The sequence below is a fragment of the Chelonia mydas genome, chromosome 7 (assembly GCF_015237465.2).
Source record: "Chelonia mydas isolate rCheMyd1 chromosome 7, rCheMyd1.pri.v2, whole genome shotgun sequence".
NCBI lineage: Eukaryota > Metazoa > Chordata > Testudines > Cheloniidae > Chelonia > Chelonia mydas.
Window position 1 is genome coordinate 5,165,591 of NC_057853.1, and position 18,353 is coordinate 5,183,943.

General features: G+C 46.6%; 1 protein-coding gene across 2 annotated transcripts in view; it reads left to right on the forward strand.

Moving 5' to 3' along the window:
- The first annotated feature begins 16,773 nt into the window (after positions 1 to 16,773).
- The window catches only part of SYNPR (synaptoporin), a 175,261-nt gene continuing 173,681 nt past the window's right edge, over positions 16,774 to 18,353 (forward strand). The window contains exons 1-2 of one of the 2 annotated variants that reach the window (XM_037905526.2): positions 16,774 to 17,075; positions 17,168 to 17,233. In XM_037905526.2, the coding sequence (XP_037761454.1) occupies positions 17,058 to 17,075; positions 17,168 to 17,233 (84 nt within the window). In that variant the 5' untranslated portion in view covers positions 16,774 to 17,057. The remainder of the gene's footprint in view (positions 17,076 to 17,167; positions 17,234 to 18,353) is intronic. The other variant, XM_043551779.1, reaches the window with a different exon arrangement.

Here is an 18,353-nt window from a genome sequence, read left to right on the forward strand (position 1 = left end):
TGAAAGGGACCTCAGGTGGTCATCTAGTCCAACCGCCTGCTCAAAGGTTCTTCCTCCTGCAAGGATTTGAAGTGTGGGGTTGCATCTTGCTGACAAGGGCCGGAGGAAGAGAATCCTTCTCTCCCTTACCTTACTTTCTCTTGTCCCCTCAGGCCCACCAAATTCTGGTGTCTAAGTTAGACTCGGTTCTAGTGGTTTCCCTCCTGACTGAGATACTGTGATAACAGCAGTAGACATCAGCCTGAAAATCCTGAGGTGGTTTTGTTTTTTTTTTCCCCAAGTTTGCATGTGCTTTTGGAATCAGAATTCCCTTCCTCTAGACTCCATCCAGACCTAGAGAAGGTAAGGTGTTTTTCATTCCTCCCAACAAACTGAGGCCCAGACATGGGAGGCAATGGGTGACAAAGACCCAGAATGAGACAAAAAAAAATTCATGCAAGAAAAATTAAAATGCTGTGGGGTTCCCTCTAGTAGTATAAGTTAACTCTTTCTAGAGCCTCAGTTTTGTGATTCTTTATTTCTGAGGTAAATGATTTCTAGTGATACCAAATTTGCGGGAAATGGGTGTCACTGGGACTAAAATGAGAGACACTCGAGAGGTCCAGATGTATTTTGATTTGGTCCATTGTGTCTTCACCTCTTTGACCGGCAGCCTATAAGTATAAATATTTGCTAGGTGAGGCTGGAGGGTAAGTTAAGGCAGGAATGTAATGAGCCAACAAGGCCTGTAAGACAACAGTTTAGCAAAACCATTGGCATAAGGCCCAAAACCATTGGCATAAGCAGCTAACCGGAGGTAACCCTAAATCAGTGGTTCCCAAACTTGTTCTGGTGCGGAGAAAGACCCTGGCGGGCTGGGCTGGTTTGTTTACCTGCCATGTCCGCAGGTTCGGCCGATCACGGCTCCCAGTGGCCGTGGTTCAGGCCAATGGGAGCTCCTGGAAGCGGCGTGGGCCAAGGGACGTATTGGCCGCCGCTTCCAGCAGCTCCCATTGGCCTGGAGCAGTGAACCGTGGCCACTGGGAGCCGTGATCGGCTGAACGTGCGGACGCGGCAGGTAAACAAACCGGCGCGGCCCGCCAGGGGCTTTCACCGCACAGGCAGTGGAACAAGTTTGGGAACCACTGACCTAAATCATATTATATCACAAGATATAATGCTGTAATAACTAAACAGCTGACAGGAAACTACAGGATGCCAGTTTATATTAACTTGAGATATTTTAAGTTAGGAACATCAGTAGATACCTGGCCACAAGAGTGACCCGGTAACTAATTGACATATAGGCTAATAAGGTAAGGTAAAAGGCCTAGTAACCTTCTATCCAAACCAGTGTGCCTTGGGAGATACCAGGATGGTGACCACTGGTGATAATGATGGTGAAGATGACTAACACTTCCAGTTCTTTTGGAAGGGATCATGTGAGTATATGGATCCTCAGACACACATTCCATGTTGTCTCTTAATGTTGCTGGATTGGAATGTTTGTAACTTTATTAATTGTGTCAGTAAAACTATTGCAAGGGCAGAAGGCTTTTCCTAAATGTGAGTATTTCAATCATGCATATTGCAGTTCCCAACTGAAGAGAGAGTCTAATAAGACTGGGCATTATCTTGGAAAAAGAACCTATTAAACCTGAGAGGAGTGAAGGGGAAGTCCTTAGTAATCAATAGACCATGAAACAGGCCCCTCCAAAATGATGGCTCTGTGGATTCAGGGTACCTGTTCTGAAAACTAGCTTCTCCAAGTCCACCCAGGAATTCCCCATTCTCCCCCCTGCCATACCAAACCAAAGGCTGCCCTCTCCAGAGATCTATATATTAAGTCCTTAACTCTGCCCCTTAGCTCTACCTGTGGGTGGAGCTTCCTTTATAAAACTCCACCCTTCATTTTTGAAGCTCTTCTGTAGCTTTTAATGGTGGCTGCACCTACAATCTCTAGGCTGGGCCTTCTTCCTGCTTCCAGTCTCCCTTCTCTTCTACTGGTACCTTCCTCGTCTCTGATCCATTTGCCTCCTTGTCTTCCCTTCACTCATCTCTCCTCACCAGTAGGCCTTGTACTACTATCTCTTGCTTCATTTAACCATCCTTCTTGTGGCTTTCACTTCATCTTCTCCTCTACTCAGGGGCATGCATATGGGGGCCACATGGCTCCCCAATAATCAGGGGCACAGAACTCCTCCAGCCCCAGGGCTGCAGGGAAGTGGGGGCGAAGCGATCTCCTGCTGGAGTCAGGGGCAGGGAGGGAAGAGTGAGTTCCTGCTGGGGCTGAGGCAGGGGGCACTGAACCCTCCCGCCCCCACAAAAGGCATCAAAGTTAAATTTGTGCACACGCCCCTATCTCTACTCTAAACAGCCACCCTGGCTCCCCCAGCAGCTATATGGGATTCCAGGTAAGATCCCTTTTTCTTAGAAGTCAGGGAATGAGGCCATTCAAAATAAATCATAGAAGCCATTTCCAATCTGGTTAAACAAATGACTGTCCACTGAGCTCCCACCAATAGGAAATGGCTTTTGGAAACTGTTTTGAGCCATGTTGCTGAATTTTCCATCTAGCTGAATTCCAGATGGGGTGTTTTGTATGACAATCCTTGTGGTGTATGCTTGATTGATTAATTAATCACCCTCTCAATGAACCTGCTACAAATATCTGGCTATCATTTGACAAGTAAAAGTGATAAATTGGTTTGTTCTCCTTATGTTTTTTTTTCTTTTTAAATCTTCTGTGAACATCCATTAAATCCCAACCTCAAAGCCTTACTGACTTAGCTTAATGGAATCAAGAAACTAATTCCGAGTAAGGCCTTTCTCATACCAGGCTCCTGCCTGAGAGGAGGGACAGCTTTGTGGGCAAGGCATTGGCTTGGCACATGAGAGAGCTGGGTTCATTTCCCGCCTCTGCCATGTATTTCCTGTGTGACCTTGGGTCCCGAAGTGTGAAATGGGAGTGGTGATAATTCCATTTTCCCACTTTTTGTATTGTCTGCTTCACTTCTAAACTCTGAAGGGGAGGGATTGTCTTGCTGTGCATGTACAAGACCTAGTACAATTGGTTGGCACCTCTAATTGCCACCATAACAGAAATAATAATGCTGACAGGGTTGGTGCTGCCTTAAACCGGCAGGTTTGGCGTAAGATGATGGGCTCTCAGCTGTCCGTCGTTCCCCCCCTTCCCTTCCATGCTGGAACCCCACTGCTGGCACAAAGGGATTCACTGAAAGAAGTGATGGTGACTCAAATTTCCTCCCTTTGATGAAGCTTGGGTGAAAGGAACAGGTTTTCCTCTTCTTTCGGCCCCTTTGTAAATAGATACATTGGTGGGGACTTTTTGGCCCTTTATCTTCCAAGGCTTACTGAGCACGTGTGCCCCAAACCCCCTTCATAGAGTAATTCAGGCTTTGCCTCTCACTCTTGCACACCAAAATGTTTTCCCAACTTAAATTCCATTCTCGTTTCCTTAGTTACGACAATGGCCCCAGGTGGAACAACGACTGTGCATACTGAGTTTGGAAAGGATTTGTGAACCCGGGCGCCAGTTGCAAGGCTTTAATGTTGCTGTGGCAAAGCGCAAATACAGGTTCAGAGCAGTGTTGGATCACAAATACATCTTACTGCAGACAGTCCCCAAGCATCTAGCTTCAGCTGAATTTAGATAATTAAGTAGGAGTGAGGCAAAGTTTGACCCCTCCTCATCCTCCATCCATAAGGCCTCTGATGTTTGTGCTAAGAGCACAAACTAGGTCCTTTGTTTACATCTTTTTTTTTTACCTTAGTAAGTACCTCACCTTCATTTAAAACTACTAACATGGCAAATCATGCGAGTTTTCTACCCCTTTTTCTACAGTTTGCAAAAATGTTTGGTCAGGCAATTGGGGATTCCTTGTTCACCCTCATGCTCTTAATACGACGTGCAAAGAAAATGCAAGCTGTCTCTCTTTCCTGCTACCCTGGACTAGTTTTCATGTGTGCTACCTCTGGTCATACCTTGCTACATGCTGTTCTACGGGAATTCTCAGAGCTGAAGTTTCTTTCCTTCAGAAAAATATTGCTACGCATTATACAAATGACAAACCCCCGTGCATGCCTTTCAAAGGTATTCTTTATCTGACTTCCAGTAGCACCTAGTGGCTCCAGCTGAGGTGAGGCCCTGGTGTGCTAAGCTCCGTGCAAATGTTGTAAGAGACAGTCCCTGCCCTAGAGAGTCTACAAACTAAAGCAAGACAGATTACATGATGAAACAAAGTAATGTTATCCCTATTTTTACCAATGGGGACAGGCAGAGTGATTTACCAAAGATCACACAGTCAGTAGCAAATCTAGGACTTGACCCCAGAGTGCCATCCCAGTGCCTTATCCACAAGACCATCCTTCCTCAATGTAAATAAATGAAGTGTCTTCCTGTCTCCTGTAGCTGAGTGGATTATAGCGTTAGCCACAGTGAAGGGATGGGCAGTCAGGATGAGCCGTTCAGAGAGAACGAAATGTCATGTTAATTCATATGAAAAGGAATGTCTCTTGTGGTGTTTTTTTTAGCAGCCGTCTATTGGTTAAGTAATTTTCCCCATGATAGATAATAAGTCTTCAATTCTGAGGCACTGCTGATAATCTGCCCTCTAGATGAACTGGCAAGTAATTCAGTTTGTGAGCAGAATCTGAAGTTAAATCAAGCAGAGCTACTTGCTGATACCTGAAGACATACAGCAGTTAGTTGCTCCATGAAACCAAAGGCTTGTGAATGCAGCTGGGAAACCGTAGCTGATGCATGAGAAATAGAAGCATTGTCTCATAACAAATTAATTACATACAGTTATGGCCACAGTGGTGGGGCGCCTAACATGCCTGTCAAGTGTTTTTGAAACCTTACTTCTCAAAATCCATGGTTTTTCCCTTTTGCAGTCCATTTTCCGTGCTGCCCTATGCCACCTGAAAAGAAGCTAATTGTGTATTTGAGCGTTACTGGATATTGCGGACAACAGAACTCGGCAACAACAGCCAAATCCTTTCTACTTGCCTATTTTAAATACTGCTCCGGCCTTCATTACTGTAGTCTCCAAGCACCTCACAAGCTATCTTCACAACAAGTAGGGAAATACTGTTACCCACATCTTACAGATGTGGAACTGAGGCATGAAGGCCCAAATCCTGAAAGCACTTAGGCTCCTAACTTGCAGTGAAATAATGGATGTGAGGAGCCTAAACACCTTTGAGGATCAGAGCCTAAGGGCTTGGCTACACTTGAGAGTTAGAGGGCATTAAAGCAGACCCGGGCGCCCTAGCTCACTCCCTGTCCACACTGGCAAGGCACGTAGAGCGCTCCGACTCCACGGTTAGAGCACTCCGGATACTCCCCCTCGGCGAGAAGATTAACGCTTGTTGTGCGTTGGCTGAAACACCCGGGCCTCAGTGTGATCGAGGTGTTGCACTACTGCGCTCTGATCAGCCTCTGGAAACGTCCCATAATCCCCTTAAGTCAAGTGGCCACTCTTGTCATTGTTTTGGAATCGCTGCAGGAATGCGGATATGCCCTTTGAAAGCTCCGTTTCTGACAGCCGGCTGCTTATCTGCTCCGGGACAAAGCGACCATTAGTGTGGAATGCTCTGTGTGTGTGTGTGTGTGGGGGGGGTCTTCTGCTGTCTGAACTTACAAGACACATGCTGATATGCTCTCAGCCCCCCCAAAACCCACTCTCTCTCCTCCCACATTCCTGTCACACTCCACCCCAATCCCCCATTTGAAAAGCACTTTGCAGCCACTTGCATGCTGGGATAGCTACCACAATGCACTACTCTCTGTGGCCGTTGCAAGAGCTGCTAATGTGGCCACCCCAGTGCCCTTGTAGCTGTCAGTTTGGACACACTGCAGCGCTTTCCCTACTGCGCTCTACGAAGGCTGGTTTAACTCAAAGCGCTCTACATCTGCAAGTGTAGCCATGCCCTAAGTAACTTGCTCGAGGTAATGCAGGAAATCTGAGGAACAGGGAATTAAATCGGGTCTCCCAAGTCCCAGGCTCAGCACTGGGCCACCAATTTTGGCGGTCTACCAGTGGAATCACACTGGATTCAAGGTTGCATGAGTGTAACAGAGAGCTGAATTTTGACCACAGGTGTCTGCTTGTCCGAAGAGTGAAGATCAGATTCCTATACAATAATTCCTTGCTAGGTGCCTTGTGCTCTCCGTGCTACACTCCATAGGATAAGCAACCGTTTGGAAAATAGTTTAACAAAAAGGCCTCCAAGCGATTTGTGACTCTTCTCACTCCGTTGCTACAGCTGGAAGTCCCTAGTCCAGATCTTAGGTCTAGATCTTGGCTTCAAACCACAGATGGGAGGGGTGGCAGAGGTGGATTACCCTGGTCACAGCTTGGGAGATCAGACATATTCTCTTGGGGTGCTGAGGGGAGTGCGTGCAGCTTTATCTGTGTCTGATTCTTTTAACAAGTCCACAGCGGTAACTGTTGCTGTGCCCTTTGATAGGGCTGGGAGCAAAGGGTGAGGCTTTGGCCCTGCTCCAGTGTTAGTCAGTCCTACTTCCAACATTGAATTCAGCCCTGTGCAAAGGACCACCACCACCTAAACCCAAATCCCGGGAAGAGCTCTGTTGATGATTTATGTGTGCAGGTCCCGCCATGCAGAACTCTCTGCATGACCACAGCCTCAAGGCTAAAGTAATGCAAAGGCCTTATGCTGGCTTCCCACACAAGGTTGTGTTTTGTTTTCAGTGAGCAAGGACTGAGGGGAAATGCTTGGCCTCTGCATGACTGCAAGGGAAGCAAAGATCTGTGCACTCTCCATCCTCTTGTGCCTAGCCCTGTGCAAATGAACAATTCTTTGCTTCCTCCATTGCACAAGCAGATCTGCTGCCTCTCAGTGCTAGTCTGCTGAAATTCATTTTCTCTCTTTAAAGAAAGCATAGCATTTAAACTTTTGCTTTTGCTAAGAGATTAAACAAAAAAAAAGTAGGTCACATTTGAGGCTACCAACCTTGACAGAGTCCCTGTGAGAATTCAGAGAAACATTTTGGAATGAAAGAGAATATGACTGTCTGTTACTGGAGTTTATGTTCAGGGGTTGCTTGCCCAAACACACTGCTCTTGTTTTTTGTATTCTGATATGGAAAACCTAACCCAACTTAAATATGGCTGGTGGTCAATTATATTCTAGTGCCTTTAATGAGGGCATTTGATTAACAGTAATACATTGTGTTTGCGGCATCTGGCTTTGCTAAGTGATAATTATACAGTGGTATTGTGATTGTTTAGTTTGAAATTTAGCCTGATTTTACTAAAAAGAAATAGTAGCATTAATTTTTGCTCTGCAGTAGTAGAGGGTGTCTTTTTTTTTTTTGTTTTTTTTTGTTTTTTCAGCTAAATTTTCTGAAATTTACTAACTACAGAATGCTCCTGTTTAAAGTACTGGAATAATATAATCTGGAAGCTAATATCTACAAAGGATGTGATTGATCTAGACAAGGGGTTGGATTTTTAATAGGGAAGGGGAAATTGAATTTAAAAAAATAAAACTGACCTCAATCTTTGTCCAAAACTAAACTTCAAGCAAGCCTTCTTTGGATTTTGAAAAATGATTTATTGTGTCACTTTCCACTTAATTTCACCTGAACCATATATTGAGTTACCAAAGAAAAACCGATATGGCTATTCTAGGTTTTCCTATGCAGTTGGAAGAAGAAAAAATCTGGAGACTATTTGCATCCGATGAAGTGAGCTGTAGCTCACGAAAGCTTATGCTCAAATAAATTGGTTAGTCTCTAAGGTGCCACAAGTCCTCCTTTTCTTTTTGAGACTATTTGTGACACTGGCAGGCCAGAGGCCAGCTCTTGCCCAGGCTGCAGGCATTAGCAAAGAATGGGGACACTTATAGTTGGAGACCAGACCAGTTTACCTGTATGTTAGTTTTGCTCAAAATCAGTATTCGTCTTATAAGAATATATTTAGTGTTTACACTCCATGAAATGCTGGTAAATTGCTGCATGCATTAATCTCACTTGCAATGTCTGTTTTCCATGCTATAAGGAAATAGGCAAGTTTTGCTGTATAACTTTTGAAACTGTTTGCTCTGAACTTGTGCACTTGGGTATGGTTCAAGTGCTGATTTTCTATTGTAGTGCCCAGAGCCCCAGTTGTGGACCGTTGTGTTAGGTGTGTACAAACACAGAACAAAAAGACATTCTGTGACCCAAAGAGGTTCCAATCAACTAGTTAACCAAAATTCCTTGGTATCCCTAAGGCTAATAGCAAGCAATGGCATCTGCCCTCAATTTTACAAATGCTTTGGGTATCCTCTGAGACTCTTGTAACAATGATGTTTGCCTGTAAATACATCATGACACAGAATAAAGAGACATCATGAGAAATCTGACTGCCTTGTAATGTTACTTAAAAGAAGCTATACTGAATATAGCGATGAAAATTAAATGCTTTAGTTTCTGCCAGAGGTGCCAGAATGGCAAATGCCACATGCTAAAGATACCTTTTCCTCCTCTGCTCCAAAATAATTGTCATTTAACCCATTTGAATTCTAACCCCTGATTCATTAAATAACCGTTTTGTCCTTTTTTCCAAGCTGTCTTGCGCCAAAGCCAACATTTGTCTGTGTTCTGACTGTTTCTAGTTCTAAGTTGTAGCTGTTATGTTGCAATACTTTGAGGTCTCTTACTTCACTGGACACCTTTCCACTTGAAGGCAGTTAATGACTCCATTTGGCCCCATTTTATATGCATAAAGCATTTTATTGGAAAACAACACTTTACTGAGAATTATTTAAATTCAGAGATACTTGACTATGTCTGAGAAACGAACAGTGGTTTGCTACCAGATCTGTATTGCTGGTGGTCTTTTGGCTTTGTTTTTTGGTTGTTTTTTGTAGAGGTATGTTGGCAAATCTGCATCTTCCTATTTCAGTATTTGCAGGATGTCTGTTGGTATTAGTAAATTTCCGATTGCAGATTGTCTCCGTGATAGTAAGACACCTTCTATTTTACACGGGTATTTGCTGCGTTACACATATTGAATACAAATGTATAACTATCGACGGCTCCTCACATAATTTTCCAAAAAGTTACTTAGAGTGACTGAGAGTTGTTGTCAAAAGCACATCCAATTTTGTAAAGGGAGGGGGGCCTTGTATTTGGCGTTAACAACCATGGCATCAAGAGAAAACCCTCTGAAGCTGTTCTGGAGTCATTATATTTCTACTGAAAGATGCTTGAAATGAATACTGGAGCAGCTATTCCTACTTCGTATGGTCATAGGCGTTCAGCCCGGGAGAGACATTATGATCATTAAGTCTGACCTGCATAATACAGGCCAAAGAACTCCATGCATCGACTCAGCCGGCAAGCCCAATCACGTCTGGTTGAGCCAGAGCGTATATTCATATTATGGGCAACCGTCCCCTGTTACCTTTCCTCTCACAGCACGAAGAGGGCCATTCATGAAGAAAGGCTGCAGAATGGAACCTCCACAGCTGTGAGTGCCACTTCCATGCTATAACCAGCTCCCACCGGCTCAAAGTCTCTTCACATGAGTTTTTCTTGGATTGCCAGAGCAGAAGTTACTGAAGTCTCTACACAACCTCCTGTGCAGCACCCCAAGTGCCCTATTTGGCTACTGGAGGTGGAATTCCTATTTGCCCCAAAAGCAAATGTAGCTTTGGGACTGGACTTGTCATTCAGACAAAACACAGCCATAGAAACAATCCACAAAGACAGTCAGATGGGTGAGTGAGCTAACGGGCCTTTTCCTGGGAATTAGTTGGGGAAAGCTTTGTGCCCTGTGTCATACAGGGGGTCAGACTAGACAATTACAATGTTCCCTACTGGCTTTGCAATCTGTGGATCAGTCTCTAACTCCTGTGGCTCAAACAGGGTCCAAATGTATCTGTTCGTTGCTGGGGCGTGAGGTGAAGGTTCAGACACTCCTATTGCTGAGGCAGAACATGCTACAGAGAAATATTTTAATCTAATCGCTTCTGATAGCGACTAGATGTACAGCTTTAAAAACAAAACAAAACACCTCCTTTCCTTCTTGGGCATCTGCCAAGAGATAATGTATGGTGAACAAATTTGATAACTGAGACCCACAAAGGGCACAATGATCCTCATCAGTATGGATCCTGAAAAGAGTGACAAGGGAGAGTGTGAGACTTAGTCCTAGTCTACACTAGAACCATCTGGTGTGCTAAGCACCATATGGTTCCCTGAATGTGTGTGTAAGACCTCAGACCACACACAACTGCCCCCAACACAGCACTGATATTACATCCACCAGTGAGTTTCAGCTTGCTATAACCATCTGGTCTTCCACAGTGCCCGTCTCTACCGATGCAATGCCACTGTGGATGGCGATCGTTGATGGATTTGCCCTATCACATAGCAATCAAGTCATAGATTCAATACTGGAAATACAAGAATACTGGGAAGGAAAAATAAAGCAGAAAAGACCTCGGGATCATGTAAAACATAGAGGGAAAATATACATCTGCTACCTTTAATGTTAGGTCCAAAAATAGTGTGTTAATGTTACCAAAATTTCCCTTTGGAACATCAAAACAATGTAGATCCCTGGTAAAGTAAGTTAAAACAAGCCTTTCTCCAGGTTAAAAAAAATCTTTCCAGGCTGATGCAGCTCTCTGCCATGTCTCCAGGCTGAACACAGCCTTTGCAGCTTGGAAGAGGCCTTTGCCTAGGCCAGGTTCTGAAGCTAACTTCCGTTCCCGGTGAAGTCTTCGAAAGCCAGAGCTGGCCTCTGCCAAAGTTTGGATCCCAACCCAGACCCAGCTCTGAAAGACTTTAGCAGGCCTCTAATCAAGCTCCACTAAATACTGGCCAATTGGTTAACCCTCTCAGTGAAGTACCATTCTGTCTCAAGCCCCAGATAATCCTCCCATTACCATCCCACACTGATAACTGCTTAGGTGGCCTGTCTGATCTGCTCTCTGCACTTCACTGCACAGCAGTCAAGAATAGAGTGACCAGATTACAAGAGTAAAATATCAGGACACATGCAGGGAGGGTAGCAGCCACAGGCTCACAGCCCCTCTGGAGCCATGGGGGAGGGGGACGCACAGCCGTAGGAAGCTGTGAGGAGGGCGCATGGCCCCAGCTCTGCCCCGCCCCTGAAGCCATGGGTCGGGGCGCACAGCCCTGGCTCCGTCCCCTGCTGCAACGGGGGTGTCTCAGGGCTGCAGCAGGGGGTTGGAGCACAGGAGGGGGGTTGGGGTGCTGACTCCGGGAGGGAGTTTTGGTGTGGGAGGGGACTCAGGGCTGGGACAGGGGGAGGAGATTGTGGGAGGGAGTGCAGGCTCTGGGAGGCGCTTACCTCAGGCAGCTCCCCGGAATTAGCAACGTCTCCCTCTGGGTCCTAGGCAGAGGCGTGGCCAGGCAGCTCTGTGTGCTGCCTTGCCCACAGGAGTCGCCCCGCAGCTCCCATTGGCCACAGTTCCCAGCCAATGGGAGCTGCAGAGCTGGCACTCATGGCGAGGGCAGCACGCAGAGCCCCCCGGCCCTCCCTGCACCTAGGACCCAGAGGGAGATGTTGCCACTTCTGGGGAGCTGCATGGATCCGGGTAGGGAGTCTGCCAGCCTGATGCCAACCGGATGCCTGGCAACCCTACAATATCGAGACAAATGGTGTCCCGATCGTACATCGGTCGGGACACGGAACAAAGAGTTAAATATCAGGACAGTTCTCATTTTATCAGGATGTCTGGTTACCCTAGTCAAGAATCCACTTTGCTGTAAACTGTGCATCACAGCTGTCCTCTCCACCAGCTTCTCCGTTGCTTCCTCAGTCTTCTCGTCTTTTAATCTTCAGCCCGCAACACCTGTGCGCTTTGCCTTCCCTTTACAGCCACCCTAGCATGCTTCTTCTGCATTGCTGCTGAGAAAGGGGTTGCTAGTAATACACACACCATTGGGGCTGCAAGGGGAAGTCCGGACATGTGGGGATCTAGCACGTGATCCTGCAGGGCAGAGCCACAGAGAGGTTTTTAGGAGCCCGGGGCAAAGTCTGAATCTGCCCTTCCATTAGAATTATGACTGAGGGGAGGCTGGGGAGGTGGACCATTGAAGCATGAGCCTGCAGGGCATGCACCCTCCAGCAGCTGCTCCTGTCCCACAGGGCTGGGTCTGGCTTCCCACTTTGGGCATTGTGACCTGGCGGGTGGAGTTGCAGCACCACTCAGGTTTGGCTTGGTAGCCCCTTGATGGAGGGGCCACCAGGCCAGATGTGAGTAGCGTTGCCCCTTGTGCCAGGTTGCAACACCACTTGGTTCAGTGGCCCACTCAAATGGGGGGCCTGGGGCAAACTGCCCCTTTTGCTTCCTCTTCTGGGCAGCCCTATGGAAGGAATAAAGCTGCGGGAGGAAACCATGCCATGGTGGGATTGTGGGAGTCAGACATCACTGTACATGTTGACAAAAAGGGCTCTCTTGACCTGTTTATCCATCTTTTGGATTGTCTTATAATGGCATTAATCGGGGAAGTTCTTATAGAATCACAGAATATAGGGTTGGAAGAGACCTCAGGAGGTCATCTAGTACCATCCCCTGCTCAAAGCTGGAACAACACCAACTAAATCATCCCAGCCAAGGCTTTGTCAAGCCAGGCCTTAAAAAATTCTTCCTGAATTAGTGTTAAGAAATTGTGTTTTCTGCCATTCAAGAGAACGAGGTATGGGCTTGCGGAGTTCTGTAGATGGGGCTGATCACTATTTTTGCCTAGACAAACAAGTCCATGGTTCTTAAGTTGGTCTGTTTAACTCTTAAACCGCTAATATCTGCATTTCTGCCATTTTAAATTGACCTTGATTTCTTACACAAAGAAAGAAGAGAGAGAAGAAAACAACGACCTGATTGTGATTTTCTACACCCAGAGTAATTGCAAGCTGGCATTGGCAGTTTTCTTATTGCCCTGTTTTGTGAAGGAGCGAACAAGCATATTGGTTGGGTAAGAAAGGTGGAGCACAAGAATTGTTGTCCCTGTATTGTGAATGTAATCTTTGAGAAGTGCGCTCCATGGTTTTGACGACCCGGTGAAAGAGGTCTCATCCCTCTGAAACATTTTTTTAACCTCTTTAGTCTCTCTACCATTCATCACAAAGATTTATAATTGCACCTCTTCTGCATTTTTGGGAGGCACTGCTTACCAAGCACAGTCATACAGGTGTGAAAATGCAGTGGAATATAATTTAGCACAAACCTAATTTTAGTCTCTAGATCCTTACTCTCCCCTTCAGAGTTTCCAATTGCAGACCTAGCACATTTGTTTGTTTGAATGCAGGTTTGAGGTTTTTTATGTAGTATCAAAAGGCGTGGGTCTTTGTTTCTTGAATTTGAGGTGTCATTAATAGAATAAGATTTAGATTGGGAGCTTTAAAGCCAGTGAGATATTTCTACTGCTAAGATGTCTAAGGTTTTCTGTGCAAAGAGAGCAGCTGTGAAAGCCAAAAAAAGCATTTGTGTTTCAATGTGGCAGAATGTGCTAACAGCCATCTGGAAGACTCAATAAAGGATAGAGCAGATATTGGTCCATAACCAGACTGGTCCATTGGTGCCATGTTCATCTGAGGATTTCCATTCAAAGAGAGATCTGACCATGAACTGGCTCTGTGCTGAAATAGCATCAAATGATCATGAGCCACAAATGCCATTAGGTCATAAGGGAAGAAAATTTAAAAAAAAAAAAAAAAAAAAAGACAAAGGCACTTGCATATGTAAATCAAAATGCAAGCATAAAAAATTAAAAAGCAGGAAGCAAAATAATCCTGTGTTTCTTGAAGGTGGCCCAGCTTTTCTTCAATGTGCCGTGTATAATCTCTGAAAACTGTAGCCAAGTGTATTGCTAATAAATTACAGGAGTGTCTGTTTAAGGATGGGATTTGCAAGAGGCTAAGGAAGGTAGGTGTCTGAATTCCACTGATAGTCAATGGGAGTTGGCCACTTAACTCCCTCCTTTGAAAATCCCAGCCTAATTTACCCAGGTCAAATTGTGATTGTGAGAAATGATCTTTCCGTATCCATCACAGGTTCATCCTGATTTTCAACTGCCTGTTAAACATTTCAGTATTATTTTTATCCTCCATTTTTGGAATTACGTGAACCTAAATCGATTCAACACATCTCCAATTTAAAAACTATTCTCTGTGAAAACTACTCTATTAAAGGAAAGGTACCATGAAAGCTACTCTAAATAGTAAGTACCGGTAAGTAGAATGGAAATCTCAGAACTAGCAGTCTGGGCAGTCATTTATATTAGTGCAAACTAAGTACAAATCTTTAGATGACATCTGAGGTATTATCTAGGCTATGATCTTGGGATGGAATTGGAAACCTCTGAAGGAAGAAGGACAACGTGCTAGCTCTTTACATACAGTGGCCCTATTTCTTTGTCAGGTCTGTGGCAAGGTCCTCACATTAATCTACCAAAGCACCTCCACACTGGCCTGGAGATGTAAGTTATCCTCTGACTCCTAGACATTGTATCTCTCTGCATGTTCATTCTGTCGCAGCTACATTGAGATTACCAACAAAGAATGTCACGTGGTGATGGTGCGTTTTGGCTTAAGACCACTAATTCATTTCACCTGTACAACCAAACAGCCAGCATCTGTCTGATCACTAGAGTCCCTCAAAAATGCTCTATATTTTTCATTGAAATTTTTGAATGGAAAAAAAAAATTCTGTGGATTTTTCAGTTTTATTATTAAAAGAAAACTAAAATCTTTTTCAGCTTTTAACCTCTCACCCACATGCACTCTCTCTCCCTGTTTTTTTCCCTAGGAAAAAAGAATAGAAGTGTGTATATATACATTTTTTTTTCTTTAAAATTTTAATTTGGGTAAAAGTTATTTTGCATTTGAAAAAAATGTTTTGATGAATTTTTTTTTCCACCTCTGTTGCATGCTACAGATCTGGCTCGGATATAAATTGATGACCTTTGGATGAAAGACTCTGTGTAAAATTACCATTAGGCTCTGAGCAATTCAGTTCCCCCCTAAACTGTTCTTGATTCCTAGACTTTCTAAAACCATGTTTTTAATGCAGTTTCTGTATTTATTTGTTTTTTACAGCTCTTGACTGGAAAAGGCTAACCAAATTACTGATTTAAACTTTTGATTATGATTAGCTCCTTATGTGGAGTAACAGCTTCAGGTATTTAAAAAATGAAAATGCTTGGAAATGTACTTAAGGCCCAGATGGAGGCCCAGACACTGAATGTGCTTAACTATACCAGCATTCCTACTGAGACAATTTGTGGTAGTTAAATAAAGCATGTGCATAAATGTTTCCTGGATTGGGGCCTAAACCTGGAAATGCTAGCTGCAGAGCACATGCAGTTGTTATGTAATAAGATGCTTCGCCCCCACCCTGCCCCACCTTCTCTTTATCCTTCACTTTAGCAGGACATAATTCCATCACAAAGATCCCACTGTGATGTTTTCATGTCGAAAGGAAATGAAACTCTGTCAGCGTGAGAGGGTGATGTAAAGGAGGAAAGACAAACGGGAAATGCTCTCAATGCCAGGCTATGGCAATGATATATTATTAAGGCTATGTTAGGAAATGATGCCAAACCCATTGTTCTGCTGTCAAGAAAATGTTACAAAAATGTCAGTGTGGGTCTCTGCAACTGGTAGGATGGCATAACAATTCGGTTGCCACATAAATTTGTTTCACGGGGTCTAATGTAGAATGTGCTCTAGGGTGGGGAATTATCTTGCATCTCACTTTTTAAATGTCAGATTGTGTGTTGCAGATTTTTAACACCGATGGCTAGAACTGGTGGAAAGATGCGAAGATCTGGGAATGTTTTTTCTTGAATTTTTTTCTACGCAGAGAAATAATTTTCAGATTTTCTGACAAAACTCACTGACAGGGGTTGTTTTCACTTTGCTTTTTCTCTCCTTTTCCCCTTCAGCCGCCTCCTCCTTTTACCTTCCCCTCCCTTCACCTTTTCTCCTTTTGCAAGTAAAAATGCATGTCCAGTGATGGGGGGGGGGGGACTGAGGGAGGAGAAAAACAATTGGAGAAACAAATTTTAAAAATGGGAGGGTTGTTCTGACACACGCCCAAACACACAAAAACTGGACAGCTAAAATAATCCCTCAACATGTTTTTGTGAAAATATTTTTAATTTTAAAACCATTTTTTAAATAATTTTTCAGCCAGTTCTAGGGCGGGAGAATGGTGTTCTGTGAGGCCGTTGAACTCCGGGGACTAAGCCCGCTGTGTGTTTGCAGGATCGGGGACCAGGTGTTCCGTGTCTCTTTAGCAAACCCGGGGGGCTTAATAGACGGGTCAGTTTGCGATTGGGTTTTTTGGGTTGAAAAGGAGCCTCACAAACGTCTCAAAGCTCCAGAGCCCTGTCGGCATCAATGCAGCTGCCCTCTAGGTCCCCGGGAACGGGGCTGCGCCTCGCCATCCGCTTGGAACTCCCCGGGTCAGAGCCACCGGCACGTTCGCCGGCTTCCCAACTCCATCGTGTGCCCTAAGCCATCAGCTGGTCCCCTGCACCCCATCCCTTCGTGCTCCCCTTAGCCCCTCTCAGCCCTGCGGGGGCCTTTCCCTCCACCCTGCTGCAGGCTCTGTAACCGGACAGCCTCCCTCCCCGGCTCCTCAGCTCGGCTCCTTCCCCCTCTGAGCCCCAGGCCCACTGACACCCCAGCCCCTCCCGGGCAGCGCCCCTCCTTAGCTGCTCGCCTCCCCGCCGGCTCCCCGCGCGGGCCCCGGGGCGCGCCCCGGCCTCCCCAGCCCAGCGCGCCCATGCCCGGGAAGGCGGGGCAGAGGCGCCCGGCCAGCCCCTCCCTTGCCTCCGCCCAGCGCGCTCGGCTGGCGTGTGCCACAGCCCGGCGTGCCCGTGTGGAGGGAGCGCAGCGCCCGGCTCCAGCCCCGGCTCCTGGGTGGCTTCTCCGGGCGCGCAGCGGCGCAGGCACCGCGTCTCCAAGCGGCCTCTGCGCGCAGCGGCGCCCGGGCGCTTTGAGGCGCTAGCCGGGGAGGGCAGTGAACTTTTGGGCGTCGGGGGCAGCGGCTTCGGAGCAGTGATGGAGGCGGTGAACCAGGTACGGGGAGAGGCGGCTTGGGGCAAGGGCCCGGGCCGGGGCTGGCTCTCGGGCTGCTCCATGATCCCGTCTTGTGTTTGCTTTCTCCCTAGCTCGCCTCCACGGGCACCTTCCGGGCGGTGAAGGAGCCGCTGGCTTTCCTGCGGGTGCTGGAATGGGTGAGTCGGAGGAGCTGGCTGGGGCGCGCCGCGCAGGGCAGAGGATGCGCCCTGGTTGGGCGAGGGGCTTGCAGTGGGGCTGGGGGCTGCAGCTGGCTCCCAAGTGCATGGGGCGGTCTGGAGCGGGCGAGGCGTTTGCCGGCGCTGGTGCCGGTTCGTGTGCCGGGGGCCGGTCCCCTGCTGGAGGAGCCCCCGCCGCGCAGTCTCCCCGTTTCCCCGGGGCTTGGGGAGGGAGAGACGTGCCTTGGTGGTGGGCTTGGTGCTCATCAGCTAGCTCCGACCCTGGCACGCCGAGTGCTGTCGTGTTCCTCCAGTTCCTGGTGGACTCCTGGCCATGTTGAAGGCGCAGTGCTCGGTGTGTATGCGCCGAAGCTCTTCTGTCTCTGGGGGGGCACAGCCTGGATCGCCTCCTCCAGCCATGCTGGAGTGGGAGGGTGGAGGCAGAGACTTTCCAAAAGTGTAAACACAGAACAGGCGGCTGCGTGCACATGTTCCCCCTCGCAGCGAGCTAAGGAAACGGGTAGCGATGGACAAAGGAGACTTGGAAATGAGGGGGAGACAGCAAGGGGGAAAGGAAATAGGGGCTGGGCTGGGGTAGCTCCCACCATCCCAGCTAGCTTCCCCCGTCACCCTAGCTGCAAAGTTCTTTGGATTCTAGCACCCTCCCGTTTGGCTCGGCTCTTTGGCTGTCGTCCCCTTCCCTGCCCCCTCAGATTCTTGCACACAAATAGAAGGGGAGGGAGAATTGTGTTGTTTTTTTCCATTCTCCATTAAAAAAAATCTTTACTGTACATTTAGCAAATTTGTCTCTGGGCTGAGCTGCAAAGGAGGCAAATAATGGGTTAGTGGCCACTGTTTCTCTGATCGTTATTCAGAGTGAAATCTGCAGGTCAAATGACAGCCACTGCCAGTAGGTCTGAAGGAGGAGGAGAGGCTGTCTGAAGGGAAAGTTCAGAGCATGTCATGTAGGATTAATCACATTCGCCTAACGCTGAGTGGCTGGTAAATGTCAGATACATGTATGTTTGTGTGTTATACATGTGTGTGTAGATTAACATGTAGTGGGATATATTGATCTCCTTTGAAGAGGTATATTTTGCTGTTTCATGCATTTTTATAT